The sequence below is a fragment of the Musa acuminata genome, chromosome BXJ1-5 (genome assembly GCF_036884655.1).
Source record: "Musa acuminata AAA Group cultivar baxijiao chromosome BXJ1-5, Cavendish_Baxijiao_AAA, whole genome shotgun sequence".
NCBI classification, from domain to species: Eukaryota; Viridiplantae; Streptophyta; class Magnoliopsida; order Zingiberales; family Musaceae; genus Musa; species Musa acuminata.
The window spans coordinates 34,065,804-34,087,556 of NC_088331.1; the positions used below are offsets into that span (position 1 = coordinate 34,065,804).

General features: G+C 38.8%; 2 protein-coding genes across 3 annotated transcripts; one reads left to right on the forward strand and one right to left on the reverse strand.

Moving 5' to 3' along the window:
* Positions 1-66: 66 nt before the first annotated feature.
* On the reverse strand, positions 67-10,641 carry LOC135674145 (chaperone protein ClpC1, chloroplastic-like). Its single transcript, XM_065183657.1, has 10 exons — positions 10,490-10,641; positions 8,913-9,521; positions 8,027-8,142; positions 7,822-7,944; positions 7,290-7,475; positions 6,908-7,123; positions 6,536-6,753; positions 2,474-2,549; positions 2,317-2,406; positions 67-2,045 (listed from the first exon to the last, which is right to left on the reverse strand). Exons 2-10 carry the CDS (start codon positions 9,475-9,477, stop codon positions 867-869), a joined length of 2,769 nt encoding a protein of 922 aa, XP_065039729.1. The 5' UTR covers positions 9,478-9,521; positions 10,490-10,641; the 3' UTR covers positions 67-866.
* Positions 10,642-16,577: 5,936 nt separating this feature from the next.
* LOC135674146 (transcription factor ICE1-like) lies at positions 16,578-19,965 on the forward strand. Of its 2 annotated transcripts, XM_065183659.1 has the most exons (5): positions 16,578-17,105; positions 17,169-17,871; positions 18,555-18,785; positions 19,324-19,494; positions 19,637-19,965. In XM_065183659.1, exons 1-5 carry the CDS (start codon positions 16,696-16,698, stop codon positions 19,721-19,723), a joined length of 1,602 nt encoding a protein of 533 aa, XP_065039731.1. In that variant the 5' UTR covers positions 16,578-16,695; the 3' UTR covers positions 19,724-19,965. The 2 variants fall into 2 exon arrangements, with proteins under 2 accessions (XP_065039731.1, XP_065039730.1); XM_065183658.1 differs by having other exon boundaries at positions 16,578-17,871.
* Positions 19,966-21,753: the final 1,788 nt, after the last annotated feature.

The following is a 21,753-nucleotide window of genomic DNA, read 5'->3' on the forward strand; positions in this document are numbered from 1 at the left end:
CGGTGGCCAATGTCTAGATAAGTCACGATAACGATCTATACCGTGAAGTCAATAACCATAAGGTCATCAATAATTGAGTCACATGATATTGATCTATATCATAAAATATTCTTTCCAATCGAACCAAGTACAAATCACAGTAATCAAGATCAGTCATTATTTACTCTCAATGCCTTGACTGTCGATGAAGATTTATTGTGCAAGCAAATTCGAACAAAATCGGACTGATTCAACCGATGGCTTTCATAAAAGAGAAAAGGTTCCATGATCATCAGCAACCCAACTCCTAACAACCCACATGGTTCCATGATCATCAGCAAATCCTGTGTGAGAACGAAAGATGAGTGCAGTCATCCGTAGCAATGATAAAAGGATTAAGCGAAGTTACCCAACAAGCAAATGAACATTATCTATGCCTCAACCTCAAGAAATAATACGGCTTATGGCAGGTAAACTGGACATCACAAGCACCAGGTAATTAGTCTTGTCGTACACCATCACTTACTGTTACCAAATACCATGATCTACAACTAAACCTGTTCTTTTCATCGATCAAGAAACAATGATATCGCAATGCTGTCTCGGATTCATTCAAAGTCATTTACCCACATCCAACACAGATGATAACATAAGATCATAATCCCTCATCCATGTCTCACTTCAGTCCTAGCATCTTTTTTTATATTTTCATATGATTTAAGACAATCCAATGATTGGGTTCTCTCGTAACAGAAAACTTTGCTGTTAATATCCTCACATATGAATCATCTGGATGCTGTGAAATGGGGGGGATCAGACAGGTGTTTCCCTTCCCCTACCCTTGTAAACATGGCATCGTGCCATGGTGATGCCACAGGATACTGATTCTATACAGGAACAACCGGGGGCATTGATTCAGGCACACTGCTCCCGCCATTGAGAACTGTAACATTTCCTTCAGAGTCGACATCCACAATAGCCGAATCACCCTCCTTGATCTCCCCAGCCAACATTTTTTCAGCCAAGCTATCCTCCAGGAGCCTCATTATGGCTCTTCTAAGTGGCCTAGCTCCGTAACTTGGGTTGTAACCTTCCTCCACCACCCTATCCTTGAATCTCTCTGTCACTTGGAGCTCTATATCCTTGGCTTTCAGCCTGTCAAATACCTCCTTGAGCATTATATCAGCAATTTCCTTGACCTCCAGTTTCGTCAGCTGTCGGAAAACAATCATTTCATCTAGCCTATTCAAAAATTCTGGCCGGAAGTACTGCTTCAACTCCTCCGTAACAAGGCTCTTGATTCGGTTGTAGCTGCTATCCTTCTCATCATAGTCAAGATCAAAACCAATCCTACGCCCTCCTTTCTCGATCACACTGCTCCCGACATTGGAGGTCATGATCAAGAGGGTATTCTTAAAATCTACTGTTCGCCCCTTACTGTCCGTCAATCTCCCATCTTCCAGAATCTGGAGCATCATGTTGAAAACATCAGGGTGGGCTTTCTCTATCTCATCAAAGAGGACAACCGTGTAAGGGCGACGACGAACTGCTTCGGTAAGCTGACCACCCTCAGTGTAACCAACATAACCAGGTGGTGAGCCGATGAGCTTTGAAACAGTGTGCCTCTCCATGAACTCACTCATATCGAGTCGGATCATGGCTTCCTCAGAGCCAAAATAATACGAAGCTAGTGCCTTGGCCAATTCTGATTTTCCAACACCAGTTGGACCAGAAAATATGAAGCTAGCAATTGGGCGGTTGGGGTTCTTGAGACCAACACGAGCTCGACGAATGGCACGGCTTATCGCTTTGACGGCCTCATCCTGGCCGATCACACGTTTATGGAGAGTTTCTTCCATCTTAAGAAGTCGGTCAGACTCATCACTTGAGACTTTCTCCACAGGAATTCCAGTCCAAGAAGATACAATGTGTTGTATGTCTGCTTCGGTTACAACAGGACTTGAATCACCAGCCTCGCTCTCTGCTTCGCTTCTTTCTTTGCCCTTGTCAATTAAGGCTGAGATCTGAGCCTTCAGCTCCATCTCCCGATCACGCAATTCCCCTGCCTGTCAAAAGAGTTGAATTTGATGGTATTTCAAGTTCACATATAGGAAGAGCTACAGGATGCACAAATAAGATTAGGTATTGTTAATTTAGCTAAAATACTTAAATCATACATTTGGAATCATTCGATCTTCTAGCCTGCATACAATCCCAGAATAGCACATGCTTAAAACACAACTTAGAAGTTGTTGGGCAATCACATCTTTATGCTGAATGATACTTGATGCAATTAAATCATATTTTCTCGAGATTCATTTAAAATAAATCATGTACCTTTTCAAAATCTTGGCTGCGAACTGCCTCATTTTTCTCTTTTGTAATCTGCCTAAGCTCTTTGTCAAGTTCTCTTGCCTCCTCAGGAAGCTGTCAAGAGCAAGTTTTACTTCAATACATATAACCAATCACAGTACTAGATAATATAAGACCTTACCTGCGCATGGCGAAGCCTAACACGAGACCCAGCTTCATCAATCAAGTCAATTGCTTTATCAGGTAGGAATCGATCACTGGAGGTACAGCACAATGTATAAGAAAGGTATACAAGATAAAAGATAACTTCCACTGATGCATTAATGATAGAACAAGAACTGTCACTAAAATAGAAAGATTTGCTGCTTTTAAAGATCGATAAACGAAGACGAATGAAAAGGTTTAAAATACTTAACAAAAATTCACAGCATGGCATGATAAACCATAATAGATAAAAAAATTGTGATAGTTCAAGCATTTGTCACATGGAGTGAGAAGTTTTTGCCAGCAACAAAAATAGATGTAATTCATTGAAATAATAAGATAATCAAGAAAGAGCTATCAGAGTGCTAAGAGATGATAACAAGAGCATGACAAGGATGATCGTGATTGCCAGGATGATAGTTGCTGAACTTGGTGAATGGTCAAGAGATGGTGGCAGCACACGTCATGGTAATGTTGTCGCACCAAAAGTGGCACTAGCATTGTAACATTGTACAGGTCATGGCAAAGATGTCATTAAAGCTGAAACTAATCCTGAAATGTAGGTACTCGTAATGGTTATGATGGGATAAGTTGTCTATGCCAGTGAAAATGTAACTTCTAGGGATCCACAGTGACAATTACAGAAAATCCAAACCACTAAGGATAGAGAAGTATCTTTTCTAAGAAGAAAAAGGCCTTACATACATTAGCAAGAAAATAATAAACATCTAAGAAACTTTAGCAAAAGAAAAGAAACCAGCTTCCAGTGGCTTCGAACTTGTACTCCGTATAAGAAAATGTTCCTCTTCAATTTTCCTATGGCATACAAAAGATGATATGCATGCTGTAGAAATTCATGTTTCATCAGTTATGAAGACTAAAAAATAGGTCAAATCAAGAGGATATTCTTTTTATTTCAAAGAACAGAAGTTAGAAGAAGAGATTGCAGGTGCTTCAGTGTTGTTCAGCAGCATTTCTTAAAGATTTAATTTGCCTTCAGAGTGTTAGGGTTTCCAGCAAGTTAATTTCTACTCTACAACAAGTTGTTGGTGTATTGGTGTGCACTCACTGCTTGGATACCAATGAGCGTTGACTCTAGAAAATGCTTTTCTTGCCCCGAGTATACCATTTAAATATATATCTCTAAGGCTCCAATAAAGTGAACTTTGACCAAGATTTCCATTAGTGGCTCTAGAGGTGCCTGAAAACTATATCAACATATTAACATGTTCATCTCTAAAATTCCATCCACTCGGAACCTTTATTTTGTTAAAATATTTTGGCAGCATAACCAAGCTCTAGTGGTGAAGAAGAGAGGGGACTCAACAACTAAATAAAGAACGGTACAAACTTCACATAGGGTCCACCAGACCTCAGTGAAGGAATTCAAGCTTCCGATAAATGCTCAGTTTTGAGAGACGGATTCTCTTCTATGATTCTGATATCTCTTATACATAAAGGCTAAGCAATCATTTATCAAAGAAAATATTGGCGACAACATGCTACTGTTTACAGGTGAAGAAAATGAAAAGGTTTCAATTTCAGTAAGAAGAAGAATATAGAATGTTGTAACCAAATATGTAAAACTAAAAGGGAGAGAGGAGTAATTTTAATGTGCACATGTGAAAAGATGGGAGTCTTCATCATGTAAAGACACTTGATCACTCATTCTATACTACAAATGGGAAGAAAATTTTAATTTTTTTATCAGTTGCCAGCAGAACTCCCCACAAGCTCCAAATTAAGGTTTTTAGATAGAACACCAAAAGCCTAAGTGAATTATAAAACAAACAGTGTGTGCAAGCACCAAAGGTCAAAAGACCAGGTGGAAAGACGGTCAAAAGATCAGGTGAAGGGACTCTATCTTAGCAGAAATTATTGACATTAAATGCACTAACCCAGATGGAAAATTCATTTGAATAACCAAATGAAACTAGGTAATGGAATTGGTTCAAATAAAACAGATACAGCATCACGAACAAACACACAAATTCTAGATGGATTCTATGTATCAAGAAACTGATCTGATCCAATTGCACAGAAAGCTAACACAACCAAGCACAAGTCAGAACACCTGACACAACACCAAGAAAAATTGATCAAATACTCAGTACACTTGATCTAATCTATGACTTAATACCAATCCAAGTCTAACACAAGTTGCATGTAAGTCATGCCAAGATTAGACTAGCACAAATGTTGGTGCATATAGAGCCACATAATAGTATCATGCAAAAAAAGTTTTGATCCATTTCATTAGTTGAATAATATGCACTTCTATAAATATGCAAGAATGGCTTCTTGTTGTATAATTATTTAAAACACAATTAAATTTGAGAACTCAAAATCAAACAATTTAGTTAAGCTTTTGCAATGGTGACAAATTTAGTGTTCAATGTTTCTGTAAGCAAGACACAAAAGAACAATGGGCACAGATACATGTAATCAATGAAACTAGAATTGAATCAAGGACAAGTATATTATGTCACTTGTAGCATAATGAATATTTCCTAGGAAGTCGATCAACCAATTACGGTACAATTCATTCCCAATGAAACCAAATCTAGGGCATACCCAATGCACAGGGCTCTCATTAATGCAAGGTCTAGGGAGGGTCAGGGTCAATTAAAGAGACGGTTTCTGTTTCTCGATCCTAGCCTCCCTGGTCATAAAGGAACAACCTTCCCATTGTACCAAGACCCGCCCTTAATGGAACCAAATCTAAAAACAACCAAACAAAGTTTTGCATTAACTAGAATATGTCATGCCTCATGAAAATGAAAAAAATAGGCACAATAAGCAAACAATGAAAACATGTAATTCTAAGGCTCCAATTTTTTATTTTGTAGTGTCCAATTTTTTTATTTTGTAGTGTCCCGCAAACAATGAAAATGACTTCTTCAATCTTCATGTTGATAGAGGATAAAACGGACCAGTCCATAGCTGAGACACAAGCATTTCCACCTCAGCAACGAGGACTTCTACCTTAGTGGTCCGATACCCCAGTTTGGCCACCTCAGCAAGCAAGTAGTTCAGTCGCCCCTACAGGTGATTGAGCCCCCTTATCAAGCTACCTACAAGACCCCTAAATATAATTATATTTCTCTCTTATTCTTTTTTCTCTCTTCCAAATCCCTATTTCCTCTACACCTCGAATATTGCTAACTTAAGCATAGGAGAAACCGAATCGAACTGCTCCTGACATCAACCTTTTGCAGGGTCTCGGGCGACACTATAGGAAATTGGGTAGCATCTCAAAAGTGATTTCGTTGATCATTCCAACTCCATCAGCTATCTGATTCCTCTCCGACCATTCCTTGACATCCCGTGACGACACAATGTGCCCCCTTGTTGAGACCGAACTGAGTTGAGTCGTTTCTTCATCTCTTCATCAGGTGACAAACTTTTAACTTAACACATGTATCCAGTGAATTTTTGTCATCTTTTTCTTTTCAAAACCTATATGCCCACTAAATCTAAACCTTTTGTGTTTCAATCAAAACTTGCATCATAGCAAGACAGGATGATTTATTATAAATACATCAACAAAGACAAGAACACTGCCTAGTGAATCCTTGTTGAGTAGCCTTGTTGGGTCTGAATCAAGTTGAATCGTTTCTTCATCAGGTGACCAACTTGTGAGGTTAACACATGAATCCTTGTCATCTTTTTTTTTTTTTCAAATCTTTATGCCCACTAAATCTAAACCTTTTGTGTTTCAACTAAAACTTGTACCATAGCAATACAGGAAGATTTAGTATAAATGCATGAACAAAAGACAAGAACACAACCTAGTGCAGTCCATTTCAAGTATTTACTTAAGTAAAACTATGAAAAGAGAACCAAGATAGAATACAAGTAACACTGCATGCCTATTACATGTAGCAAGAAAGTGGGGGGGGGGCGGGGGGGGGAGGTGGGGTGGGCAGTGTGTGTGGGGGAGAGGGGAAGGAGGAGAATCAACCACAGAGTAAATTAAATAAACTTAAGGCTTGTTAGGTTTGTTAAATACAAAAGTAATTTAACATAATTCACAAACCTAATATACTGATAGGACAACTGAGCAGCAGCAATTAAAGCCTCATCAGTGTAACGAAGTTTATGGTGAATTTCATATCTTTCACGAAGCCCTCTAAGAATCTGTATTGTTTCATCTACTGTTGGTTCTGGAACTTTTACAGGTTGAAAGCGTCTCTCCAAAGCAGGATCCTTCTCGATATGTTTCCGGTATTCATCAAGTGTTGTGGCTCCAATACACTGAAACAAATGAGATAACAAATTACTGCCAAAAAGATGCTTTAAATTTCAGAGAGAAAAATATGTTATGAAGATAACTGATTCCTAACACAAAGGTTGAGATCACATACCACAAACACAAAAAAAAAAAAAAAAAAAAAATCATAAACTCTACCTGCAATTCACCTCTTGCAAGAGCTGGTTTTAATATATTAGCAGCATCTATGGCACCTTCTGCTGCTCCTGCTCCAATCAATGTGTGTACTTCATCAATGAAGAGTATTATTTCATCACTTTGCTTAATTTCCTCCATCAACTTTTTTAATCTTTCTTCAAACTCTCCACGATATTTAGTACCAGCAACAAGAAGACCCATATCAAGGGTAATCACCTGTATTACAAAGTTCCTTTAGAAGCAGAATAAGAGAGAAAATTGTGATCCTGCAGGAGGCACTAAAAAGCTCTTCCACTAACAAGTCATTATAGGCAACTTTAAACACAACAGCAAACATCACCAATACTGATACACAAGTACACTGATAAAAAAATCTACAAACCTTTTTTCCTTCAATTGTTTCTGGAACATCTCCATTAACTATGCGTTGAGCAAGACCTTCTGCAATGGCTGTCTTTCCAACACCAGGCTCCCCAATTAGGCATGGATTATTCTTTGTACGCCTTCCCAAAATTTGTGTAACGCGTTCTATCTGATCCTGCCTGCCAACGACTGGATCTAGCTTTCCCTGTGGAATAATCATTTGTTGCATACATTAATCCTTCAATCGTAAGAATAAACCAAGGTTTGCCGTACCGGACTGTACCACCCGGTACGGGCGGTACGTACCGGTCCGATAGGCCAGCGGTACGCGGACCACTCCGTACCGTACCGACACTGTAGCAGTGTACAGTAACACTGTAGCAGTGTACAGTGCTCGGTACACGTGAGTGTACCGCTCGGTACACCTGGGTGTACCGAGCGGTATACCGTACCGTACCGGTACCGAGCCCAGGTTGAAACGCCGGTACGGTACGATACGGCGAACCTTGGAATAAACAAGCATGTTTCGGAGTAAATGTTCAAAAGATTACTTCCACTGCCAACTTTGTCAAATTAGTTCCATACTCCTCAAGTGTGGGCATCTTATTGCCACTGCTTCCTCCTCCTACCCCGGCACCAACAGCTTCAGTGCTTTCACCGACCATTCGAATAACCTATCCCATGATAAAGCCCACAAGTCACAGCACTACTAAAAAATTCACAAAAGTATGGAACAAGGTCTAAACAAAAAATTACCTGGGTACGTATGTTGCTTGGATCAGCTCCAAGACTTTCAAGAACACGAGCAGCCACACCTTCACCTTCACGAAGAAGCCCAAGAAGCAAGTGCTCAGATCCTATGTAGTTGTGACCTGAAACAGCACAAACAACCATTAAGTCAAACTTTAATACAAGAAAGAAAAAGAAGAAGAAGTTATTCATTCAAGTAATCATGCTTTTTGACAAATGCCGGTGTGAAAATTTGGAAGGCATGAAATCCAATAATCCCTTGGAAGAACCCAAATAACATGTAAGAGGACAGTCAATCCTAGCCAGTGCAAGTGAGATAAATAGTGATAATTGTACAAGTCATTAGCTTGGAATACTGAAAAATGGATCCTTGGCATCAAACAGCCTGTTTAATTAGACGTGTAGAGGTTCTAAATCTTGCTTCAGTTAGAATTTTTTTTTACTCCATTGATCTCAGAAAAATTCTACATCAGTAAGCCCATTTTCTGTAATTGATAATTGCAACAAAGCAGGCTGGAGTTATATTATCCTGCTAGCATTTGAAGTTCCACTTGACTATCAAGTCAATGATATTCTTTCTTTTTTTTCCATGCTAGCAGTATAAGGCTTCAATTTTGAGTCTGACTTCATATTAAATACAAATGCAATCACAAACTACATCTCTAACCCATCCCGATTTTGTGGAAACAAAAGGGCCCCAAGATACTATACAGCAAGTGAGCATGATCCGCATGATAACATAGTTAGAATGAACTAAAAAGAACAAGCTGATATTAGAAGATAGCAAGACGCAGTCATTATGATATTGCTTTCAACAGAAGACTTCAAGTTAATAAAAACAAAACCTAAAGTTTAGAACAAGACTCCACAGAAGAAGACCTAAAAGAAGTACCAAGCTGGCGAGCTTCCTCCAAAGAGAGTTCTAAAACACGCTTTGCACGTGGAGTAAAAGGTATCTCAACAGCAACAAATCCACTTCCTCTTCCAATAATCTTTTCCACTTCCACCCGGGCATCCTTAAGATTAATTCCCATTGATTTTAAAACTTTTGCAGCAATACCAGTCCCTTCGCCAATAAGGCCCAACAGTATCTGCTCTGTTCCAACAAAGTTGTGGCCCAGCCGTCTTGCTTCTTCTTGAGCAAGCATAATAACTTTGATTGCCTTCTCCGTAAAGCGCTCAAACATGGCTTTAGCAACCCCTCGACTGGCTTTTCCCCATGCATAGGAGACATATACTGAAACCAATGAATGAAAATCATGTCGATTTCTTGAGAAGAACTCCAAATTATCTGCTCTTCGCAAGCCTGCAAAGCCTGGAAGTCGTAGGGGGTGCATTTGCAGTTGGCACATCATTTTAGCACCCCTTTTAGCCTTTCCAGAGCCCCGAAGCTGACTTTGTCTCCTGTTCGCCAGAGCACTAGGAAGAATTGTCAATTGAACCAAAGAACCAGCCATCTCTCCTTCTAAAGGGGAAACAACTTCACAGATCTTCGCAGCACCTTCAGGCAGCACCAAATTGTCAACCAAATTTTACCATACCCTATGAGTAAATGATTATCTCAAATAGTTAATCACATAAGGACTATGGTAAGATTGGAGAACTCAAGCTTCAAATCCTGGGGTATAAGGAAAAGATGCATGATCTACGAATACATTTAGACAATACATGAATAAAAAATTAACAAAGGTGCCACCACATGCAGATAGCAAAAAGAAATCTTGAATCTAGAAAGGATCATACCTTCTAGCAAGTTAAAGACAGCAAAAGAGAAACAATTAAATTGTGAAGGAATTGATGCATAAGGAAATGAGGTGCATCAATGTTCCAGGGTCGAAAAATTAAATGATGGATAGGAAAATTGAAAACGTGTCAATGATATTCTAATTCATTGTAATATAATCACTCATACAGCATGTGCCAGGGCAAAAAATTCTGAAACGAACTAACAGACAAAAAATAAGATATAAAAAGAAAATTAGGTAGGTAATAATAAGCTTGAAAGATCCCACATCAATTAATTTATTAAGACAAATTGAATCAAAAACATTATTCACCAACTATTACCCTTTATTTCATATAAATTTGCACACCATTTAATCTCTCGTATTATATTACGATACCATTTAAGGAGATTTGGAAGCAATCATGTGCATAGCGACAATTTCAGCTCAATATTACCTAAACTTATGCGCTAATTCTACTCGCAAGCCATAAAGGCGTACAATTAAATGAAAACCTAGATTTCCAAGAAACAACCAAATAATCAGGGACAAGAAAATAAAATACTAACAAGATGTTGCAAGCAGAAACAACAATCCAAGAACATAGCCAGAGAAAACCCAAATTCCCGCCGCGTTTCCAAGGGAATCTAACCACACGAGGGCGATTCGACACCTAGGGTTGCATCCTCTGAGCCAAACAAGTAGAAGAAACCCCATAACACAAGAGGGCAAGCACGACAACTACCTCAGATTAGAAGGCAACGACGAAACCCCGTGAGAGAGGAGAGAGGCGGCGGCGGCGATGGAGAAGAAGCGGAGCTCTCGATCCCCTCTCCGACCAACAGATAAAGAGGGAAATGGAAACGGAGAAGGAGAGGCAGACCAGGACAAGAGAGGCATATCTGTAACGATTCCCATGAATGCAACATTGTTACCCGTGCAGATACCACCGCATCAATGGCTCACCAAGAATGGTCCCGTTCATAAGATTTCAATAACAAAGCGAGTAGCTTTTAAGGTGACGGGCTAAAGTGCACAAAAGTATTTCCAGGGAACAATACAGTGAGGTCGAGCGCATCCTATCGAAGTGGGTATAAGCCAGCGTGATTGCATCGAGATTCGTATGATCGGTAAATCTAACGGTCAAAAAATTTTGGCTGCATCTTCATATGGCCCATCTCGAGCGCATCGTATCACACAGAAGAATGATAATTATAGACAGCCTCGTGGACGCCAATTGACCGCGTTGCGCGTCTCAAATTGATATGAGAGTGGTCTCATCAATATAGAAGATGTAACGATAAGGGAACCTCGTCCGTGGATTCTTGTCGACGGGAGACGTGGATGACCATAAGCCGTCCGTGGATAGCTGCAGCGGCGGTTGGGTTCAATCCGAACCCCACCGACCCAATCTGGGTTCAACCTCAATTCGATACCCAAACCTAATATTTATTTGTATATGCATGTGTGTTGGATCAGTCTGATCTATATAGATGGCCAATAAAGGTCATCCGTGATGAGTCAATCCAGAACAAAACTATGTCTTATAACTAGAACGAAGGTATTCGAATCGACTTAACTAAGGTCCTAAATTTTTGTCTATGGGATATATCAAAACTTATCAGGTCTAATCAAACCAAACCCAAATCTAATTTGCTTAGTTTCATACATGACTCAGATCAGTATTAAATTTTCTCAACCTTTTAGCTAGTTGGGACGATTAAAGTCGACACAACTTATCCTTCCTTATTGCCGATTCTTTGATATTATATACAAGACTCATATATATATATACATATATATATATATATGTATATATATATATATACATATATATATATACATATATATATATATATATACATATATATATATATATGTATATATATATATATGTATATATATATATATATATATATGTATATATATATATATATATATATGTATATATATGTACTAGCATTGATGAATTTGCTGTATCCTAGTTAATATTTGATCTTGACGTAGTTCAATTCAATCTAGTCGAGTTACTATGGAATCGACAGATGAGGAGGGTGTTGGCTATGTTAGAGATGTTGCCTTCAAGGAACTAGTACGAGGAGATTGACTTTCCCTTTATATAGGTGTTTCTAAGGTTCAGGTGAGAGAGGATCAATCCTCCTAGATAATCTAATCCAAACCTCATTTCTTACTATATATCTCAATTTTCTTAACATGTTTTTATTTATGATATTAAATATATCTAATTTTAAGGTTTTTTCGTCTAGTAGAACGACTATGTCATGTGCATGGATTACTCTAGTAATCAAGCCATCATATCGAAGCATCATATCCTTTGTTGATAATTCAATCATATTTTGTCGTATAATATATCTAAAATAATTATTATTTTCTACCGTAATCTAATATATGGTTCCTAATTCCATTTGACTAAATTCATCGTGATGATATTATTTTGGAAGTAGAATACTTATCACGATGTGATGAAACAATTTTGTGCTAAAAGGTAGCAAATGTTCATAGTTTTTTAGAATGATAGACAAATTTGGGTTATCAAAGATAGTACATAACACCTCAGAATATATAACCCCAAATGATTCAATGTCTCATTATCTTCTAAAGTAGCAACCTCATCTTTTTTTTTTTGAATTCCTATAAGATTATAAAATAATGAATTTCTATATGTAGCAACCTCTAAAGTAGCAATCTCTTCGATCATGTTTTGTCATATAAGATATCTAAAACTATTATCATTTTATACCATAATCTAATACATGGTTCCTAATTCCATTTGACTAACTTCATCAAGATAGTGCTGTTTTAGAAGTAGAACACTTATCACGATATGATGAAGCAATTTTGTGCTAAAGGGTAGCAAATATTCATAGCTTTTTAGAATGATAGACAAATTTAGATTATCAAAGATAGTGTCTAACACCTCAGAATATGTAATCCCAACTGATTCAATGTCTCATTATCCTCTAAAGTAGCAACCTCTTCTTTTTTTTGGAATTCCTATAAGATTATAAATTATACTATCTGTAATGGGTATGTGATGCCCTAAGAGATAAGTGGACATTCTATCGTTTTTATCCACACATAAGTTGTTGTAAAACAAACGAACAAATCTAGGATAAATGTGTTCACTTATTTGAAGAATTGAAAGGATATCTAAGTTAGTAAATCATTGAATTAGTTCTAAATTACTCAATTCTTCTATATCTACATATTTTTTCTTATGTACACTTCTAGACTCAAAGGTTGAGAATTTAAGGGCATATTGAGAGGAATCAAAGAGTATGAAATCATATGTTTCATATAATCTCCTTTTTCCTTTGTCCTTTAAGGATCTTCTAGATGCCATGAGGCTACATATATTATCAATGAGAGAACTACATATAAGAAGCAAGATCTATCAATAAATTGAGAGAAAGGTTTTGAAGATTACCCTTGTAGTGATTTCTTAGAGAGTTGAGATTGATCCTTAGATTTATAGAAGAGAAGGGTTTTATTGGGTTTCTAGAGGAAGAGCAAGGAGAATGAGAAGTGGAGAAGGGTTTAGAGGGGTGGAGGAGAGGTGGAGGAAGGTTTAGGGGCGGTTCGACCGTCGGACCAAACTTGGGTTTTTATAGGGCAGGGTTGTGAGCGATGGTATTGTCAGTTGGGCGGTGCTACTACATATAAGTAGTGCGTACTGGCGGTGCTACCGTTGGTGTATTGTTTTCCTCAAGTTATCACTATTTGTTTTCTTTGTTTAGCATTATTACTTTTCTTTTGAGACGTAGCAAGCAAGTACTCTTGCTTCCTTTTCTTTTGAGACAAGCAAGATGACAATCATTATGTGGTACAAACACTCATTTGCATAAATATCATATCAATTCATTTCGAAGTTTTACTTTCATAAATAGAAGGAGGAAGGATTCTTATAGAAATGATCGGTCCATAAAAGATCAAATATACCAATGATCCATGAATCAAATCTCTTATTTTGTGAATTGCAAAGAGAATGAATAAAAGTTAAATGATCTCGAAAAAGAAGACTCAATTTTTAAAAATTGAGAAATCTGAAAAATATAAAAGAGGAACTCATTGAAGAACCATGATTCATTTGGATACTTTTACTCTTTAGTAGATGGCAAGAAGAAAAATAAGAGATCAAATAAGACATCTTGATTAAAAAATGTCAAGCATCAAATATTGAGAAATCAAGATCATGATTAGGATAAAAACTTATTTAAATTCAAATAATCAAATCATCACTTTCAAGAGATTCAAAATTATATAAATATATTGATTAATCTCTTATTGAAAACTAAATAAGATTTTAGGGATAGAAATATTTTCAAGAATAATGCATTCCCCCTTTTTTATGAGTTTGTGATTTATTTCATACAAGCATGTCTTTGTCTTTTATACCAAATAAAAAATATGCATCATAAAAAAATAAGATTTATCACAAAAATCATCGAGATCAAATGTGTAACACGTAATTCCAAAACATAATATTTCAAATAACCATTATATCATTTAATTATCAAGCATGATTTTATTGAATATAAAACATCTTCAATTAAAATCATTTTATTACCGATAGTTCTAATTCTAACAATCTTTCCTTTATTGTTTTGGTTAGAGAGCTTTATAAAGTATTTTGGATCTCTGGTTATAAACCTTGAGCATCCATTATCAAAATATCATTTTGCTCTTAACTTATGATAATAAACATATCTACAAGAAAGTGAGTTTTCTTTTGGGTACCCATTTTACCTTGGGATCCTCGTAAATAGATCTACTTAACTTATCATTTTGCATTGAGTTATTTAAGGTTTCTTTAGGGACCTAAATTAACTTATGTGAACTATATCTCTTAAATTGACATTTATAATAAAAGTTACATTTGTTTCGATGTGAAACATATAAAGTTGAGTCTTTAATAAAGATGGTTGGCTTTTGATGAGTGTTACTCACAAAGCCGATTCATCTCTTTTATGAACATGATCCCTTTTTGCAAGGATCGCGTTTAAGGATTTACTTCATATTTCAAATTTTTCTAAGGTTTTATATAGTAGCAAGTTTTCCTTTTTAAACATCTCTAATTCGATTAATCTGTCCACATTAAAATGCTTCATACCCATTTTACCTTGGGTTTCTCATAAATAGATCTATTTAATTTATCATTTTGTATTGAGTTACTTACCACATCGTCAAGTGCCATTAAAGCGTAGTTAGTAACTTTTTTGTTGGTTGGCTCCTTGTCTTCGAATGTGCTTGAATCATCCCAAGTGAGATAATTTGATGAGTTCAATTTAATCATATCATATGATTACCTAATTTTCTCTCTCATTGTGCGCCACCACAGTTCTCGCTGCACGGTCGCTCACGTTCGCTTCGCTGTTGCCCTCAACTGCGTGCCTTTCTTATTTTTTTTTTTTAATTAATTCAAAAGATCCAATTGTCCAAACTACTTGGGCTGAATCCAATAATATATATTTGAAGTTAACTTATATTGCCGAGACATATATCTATCTTAGCATGGTATAATCTCTATCTCATCGTTATCGGAGAGAATGTCAAACCAGCTACCGTGGTGCAAGTTTTCCCTCTGTTCGCAAACACATAAGAAGCACGCCCTGTGAACTGCTTACATGCAGCTAACTGCGCATGGACACATTAACCGAACTTGGCAGCAGCAGACCCCCATCACCACAGTAAGAGAGCCGCATGAAAGCGAAGGTAACCGATCCAAGTTGAACAGACGCGATCACGGGAGTCTTGTCTTCCTCCCCTCGTTTTTCTCTCTCCCATTTACTCTCTCTCTCTCTCTCTGCCATTAATGGCGCCTTGCGAGGGACCTCTTCCGGCCGTTAAAGCACAGCCCCACCTCCCTGTCTCTCTACCATCCAACTCGGGTGGTACGTTCATTTACCAGGGAGAGAGACTATAAAGCTCCAAAGCTTCCTCAAGTTAATTTACCCACCTTCATTCTGAGAATAACAAATGTGGTCCATTTGCACATACAAAGACATCACTGCCCTCTCATTGCCCCTTCAAAAGCCTCTCTTTGTTCTCTCTCTTATCTTTAATTTTTTCCTGCAACAATAAATGTTTAGCAATCACATACTAGGATATGATTAGATGCATCTTGTCCAATCTCTCCAGCTAACTAATCGAAGCATAGCTAAGCCTAGGAAGTCACTTGATTTGCTGAATCTGATTGACTGTCGTATATATGGTGTAGTCCTGTTCTCTTTTCCTGATGAAGGTTGTAGGGGATGATAAGTCCCATTTGGCATAACTTTCAGCGTATGTTTCAGCTTAGACTAGTAGCAGTTTTCTATGACAAGATGCTGGCATCAACGGAAATGAAGGTACAAACATTTGTTCTTTGCATGGGTGGTGTTCCTGGTTCCATGTGATGGCCAGACAAAAGGAAACTGTGTCCTTCTGTATTGTCTTTGTTCCCTTGATCCTCATCAGATTAGATCATTTGTAGCCAAAAACAGTCTCTTTGAATCCCAATTCCATCCAGTAAAAGCCCTACAATGGGTTGCGTGATGAGATGATGAGGTGAGATGACAGCTCGACGGGTTTCAGAAGCCCCATGTCATGCACAACACATATCGATCGGAAGCAGAAGACATGGTGACAGTGATCGCCATCGAACAAAGCTGGTGACAGCGGCAGTAGAAGAGTAAAAACAGTGTCTTTTGGCCAATGGGTATTTTGGGACTTCAAACGCAGTAATAATGGCGGGCGACAGGGGGCAGTGTACCAAAGGCGAGCACGCCACGTCGCCGTTCGAACACATAAGTGTAACGTTTCCTTACCCATCGGCATCTTCCAGATGGAGCGCGATCTCTGAAGCGGAAGAGAAAGAAGCTTGAACACAAGCTCTGTCTGACTTCTTCTCCAACTTAAGGTGGATACTGGGGGAGGGAGAAGAAAGAAGCCATGCTCTCGAGGATCCACGGCGTCGTGTGGGCTGAAGATGGAGGCGAGGAGGAGGACGCTGCGTCGTGGACGAGAGCAAACACGCCCAGCGCCAGCGGGGAAGCGATGGGCGAGAGCAAGGACGAGCTCGGCCTCCCCAGCTTCAAGTCCATGCTCGACGACGACTGGTACTTGGGTGGCGGCGCTACTTCCAACCCCGCGACGTCTACCGCCGCCCATTACCCCTTCGAAGTCTTCCAGGCGCATCGAGACGTAGCCTTTCCCTCGAACCCGAAGCCGCACGAGGCCTTGCTGCTCCCTGTCGTCGACGACCTCGATCAAAGCCAGCCCTTTTTCCCCGCAAAGTCCGCCTTTGCTTCTCTCTTCGGCGCTGTTTGTTCGAATCCTTTCGACGCCGGGCTTGATCTAGGGTGCGACGCTCCGGGTTTTCTTCCGGCTCCCCAAGTGTCTAATACACGCGTCTTGATGAACAGAGGCGGCGGCGGCGGCGGTGGGGGAGGAATCCTTGGTTTCGCTGGAATGGTGGCGGGTGAGCAACTTGGTTGTCCCGATCTGAGCTCCGGAGCTGAATTCGCCGGTAGTCGTCTGCTGCTCCCATCCGAAAACTGTGATGGTTCCATCTCCGGTGTCGCCGTGGGCTCCATGGGCTTCGACAACTTCGACAATTCTCCATTTCTCAACCGGTCTAAGTTGCTGAGGCCTCTGGAGATCTTCCCTCCTGTGGGCGCGCAGCCGACTCTGTTCCAGAAACGGGCGGCGGCCGCTCTCCGCCAGAATCCAGCGGCTGCCGGCAAAAAAGGTGGCTTCTTGGGGCTATGGGGCTCGGAAGGAGCGGGACAGGGTAACGGTAGCAAGTCTGCTTTGGAAGAAGAGAACGAGAAGAAGAGGAAGGGGAATGAGGACGAGGAGATGGACGACGGAAGCGTCGACGCGTCAGGATTGAACTATGACACGGATGAAGTTGCGGTAGAGAATGCCAAGGACGAGGATAATGCCAAGGGCGATGGTGGGGGTAGCAACTCGATTGCCAACAGCACAGTGACAGCAGGTGGTGGAGACCAGAAGGGGAAGAAGAAGGGCCTCCCTGCAAAGAACTTGATGGCCGAGAGGAGGAGAAGGAAGAAGCTCAATGACCGGCTTTACATGCTTAGATCTGTTGTTCCCAAGATCAGCAAGGTGAAATCTTCATCACCTACAGTTCTTTGTTAGAAGTTCTCCAATACTTTTTGACTTACTCAGTTGTGTGTATCCTGAAACCAATTCTTCAAGAGCAAATTTGCAGCCATCCTTGTTTGCAATTAAGTATGTTTATGCGATCATCATTTGCTTAAAAATGTCTTCTTTTTTCTGCTTGGTTGATGGTATCAGATGATTCCTATGGGTTGGTTCATTAGAAACTTGAACCTTTTGTTCCTTGTGATGGTTTGTGGGCTCAGTGATTATTTAGGTGATGCTTTGCTTGTTCTTTTATAATTCAGTGCCATTTTTTCTAGTAATGTTTTAGAACCTTACCCACTCCATTTTTCAGTGCAATTATTTAGCTGTTTTAAAGCACCGCTGTGCTATGAATAAAAGGTCTATGTTGTGATTGCTGACAAGTAACGATATATTTGTGGTGCTCCTAAGCCACATTAAACAGAACAAATAATTCATTTTAACATCTAGTGTTCAAAGGTAAAAGTGGATGCCTTCATATATGGGCATATGTTGGTTCTGCATCATCGACGAATCGTAACATTTGTGTAGTAGTAGTAGTATTGGAAAATTTTTAACATCTTTCTGAATTGTTCAAGGAAGATGTCATCTTGTTATTTGCATCATTAAGAATTTAGTGTAACTAATTCTTCTTATCCTTGTAGATGGACAGAGCTTCCATTCTTGGTGATGCAATTGAGTACTTGAAGGAGCTTTTGCAAAGGATCAATGACCTTCACAATGAACTTGAATCAGCACCTTCCAGTTCTTCAATGCCTCTTACTAGTGGGACAAGCTTTCACCCTCTGACTCCAACACTACCCACTCTATCGTGCCGTGTGAAGGAGGAGCTCTGCCCGAGTTCTTTGCCAAGCCCAAATAGTCAACCAGCTCGTGTTTGTGCCTGCTTTATTTTATCTACTCTCCAATATCTTAATCATTTTTCCAGCCTTAATTATCGTAATAGAATGAAACTTTTCTTCCTTCCTCATCATGGTAACCCTGAAAAATCCTGCTTTTTATTAATCAACAAGGCTTCAGAAAAGATACTGGCAATCTGATAACTAGTTGTGGACCTGATGTCAACTATAATAAGCAATATTGAGTACCTATTTCTTACGTCATGAAGCCTAATTTCCAAGTGGAATCTTTTACCTTAGTAGTTGCATCACGATGAGACCATGAAGCTTAGCTTTGAAGTGCATCCATGTTTCTGAGTTATGATTACTTAATAATGATCTGAATTGTGTGCAAAGCCATAGTCATTTTCTAAAAAATCAGATAGCTGCTTCCAATTCCCTATAGAACTTGATGCTTGAGCTCAGAATAAATCTGAAAAAGCTTGGTTGACAATTTTATGAGACTGGAGTCTTGTCTAGAAGATTCACTATGTTGTTATGTGATGCAAACTGATCGATATTGTGTGTTTTGTAGGTTGAGGTCAGGGTAAGAGAAGGCCGAGCAGTTAACATTCATATGTTTTGTGCTCGTAGGCCTGGTCTATTGCTCTCCACTATGAGGGCACTTGATGGCCTTGGGCTTGACATCCAGCAGGCTGTCATCAGCTGTTTCAATGGGTTTGCCCTAGATGTTTTCCGAGCTGAGGTGTGATATCTTGTCCTCTTGTATCTCCAGCAAAGCTCATTACAGTTGCTTGGCTATGTTGCATTAGATTGTTGATTCTTAGTTAATTGCCTCCTCTTTGTTTCATCAATGACAACTGAAGTTTTCTTTTGCCCTTGTTCAGCGATGCAAAGAGGGTCCTGGTGTTCTGCCAGAAGAAATCAAGGCAGTTCTCTTGCATTCTGCAGGCTATGACAATACTATGTTGTGAGGAATCAAAGGAGAGACAGCAATTGCATTAATCCCAGTGGTGCATCAAATGGCTTCCTTTTCCTAAATCATCTTAAAAGCAGTAATGAATTGGATGGTCATATTAGCACTTTATAGGTTATTTGGAATGTGTCCTGCAACTTGAGGAAGGTGCCGACTGGCACTTATTTAAAGCTAGTTCTGTAATCAGATAACAGTTTCCCACTCTTTCTTGTATGGAATAAAAGTCGTATCGTTGGATAATTGTCTCGGCAGAAATCTCTATTTTTGTTTCTTATAATTTTGAAGTCACATATAATCCTGTAGTCGAGTGCATCGGTAGTCAGTTGCTTGTGTTTTGATTTAGATTAGCGAAAGATTGTCTTGCTTTTTTAACTATGTAACAATTTTCCTTCTCCCTTCCTGTCTATTTAGCTTCCATGTTCTATATGAACCAAAGAAAACAAAAGCTTTTCTTTGATATCTTTTGCATCATAGCGTGAATGATATGCTGTGGTATGAATTGTGGTCATCTTGATACAATCTCATTAATCCTTTCACTCATGTCATGTTGTCATCATCGTTCTCAGTCCAAGCTGTCATTACTGAAAGATTCTTGTCTGTCACTGATTCTTTCTCTTTGTTAGATGTATGCTGATGTTTCCATAATTCTTCTCTTCTACTTTGTTATAAATGTCTCTCACTGCCATCAGATATAGCATTCCATAAAATTCCTTTTGTACTTATTAGTCATCCTCATAAAAATGACAAAAGAAAACATGGTACAATAATTAGAAATGAAAGGAAATGAGGGTGGTAAGATTCAAGATTGGACATAATTTCTAAGTTGTGTAGAAGTAACTCTTCGTCTCTTTGGTCTTAAATGCCAAATGTTTCTTGGTCTTATATGGTGGCCAAAACATGCAGAAATAATCCATATGTTTGCAAGCAAAGGACCTGTTCACCAAGAACTGAATCTGGTGCAGAACATTGATGTCTCATCTCCTCCTGTTCCATCCAGCTGTTGATGCTTACTTGCAGTTCATTTATCTCCTAGTTGGGTCTCAGCTTCTGTTATTCCATGAACGTCTCGTAGCTTTTCTTGGCTTCTTCTGCTTGGACGCATTCAGCCATCAGTGATATAAATACCACAAGACTGTTTTCATTGGCTTCTTCTGATTTGGATGTATTCTCTGGTCTCCCAAACAATTGGAAGACTGCTTAAGCTTTTATTTAGGTTCAGAGGCGACAGTGATCCAAGTACCAAAAGAAGTTGTGTCTTAGGTTTTGGATTCTTCTGCATGGATGCATTCGTACCAGTCTTTTAGAAAACTAAAGAAGAGTATTCTGCAAAAAATAAGCTCAACTGGTGTAGTGTCATTCGTGTTTCAGAGTTCTCATGCAGGCTTCAGAGGCGACAGTGATGTGAATGACCATCACACAATATTATTGTCTTCTTCCTCTTGGATGTTTGCACACCATCAACTAGACATTAAATCAAAAAAGCAGCAGCATTAATTTGTTGACTTTGATTGATAGATATGCACTAGGAACTCATATTTATAATGTTTATCATAAGGGACAAGGCATTTAATTTAGATAGACTAGTAGAGGGACTCATCATAAGAATTGAAGGGTATCTGAAGCTGGTCCTTTTTATGATTCAGTACTGTACTGTTAGCTACTTTATATTATTCAGAACTATTGATAATGATACGACTTTATAAGGAACTCCCACGTAATACGATTTATACATTTGTACACATGCAAATGGATTGCTATGGAAGACGAAAGGATAACCGATGCATAAAATGTCAAAACAAAGAGTTCCAACTGTGGACTTAAGAGAAGGGAGGACCTATGTGTAACTAACTATGAAGGTCATACATGGATTTAGATGCTAATTACATAACGGATCAAGGAATTGATCCATTGTAGTGGATGGCTGGTTTGAGAGATGTTGGGGTTCTTTTAACATATCAAACATGGATCAAACAATTGTTTTATAGAATCAAAATCTTCATCATTGATTCAAAAACATACTTTATAGAT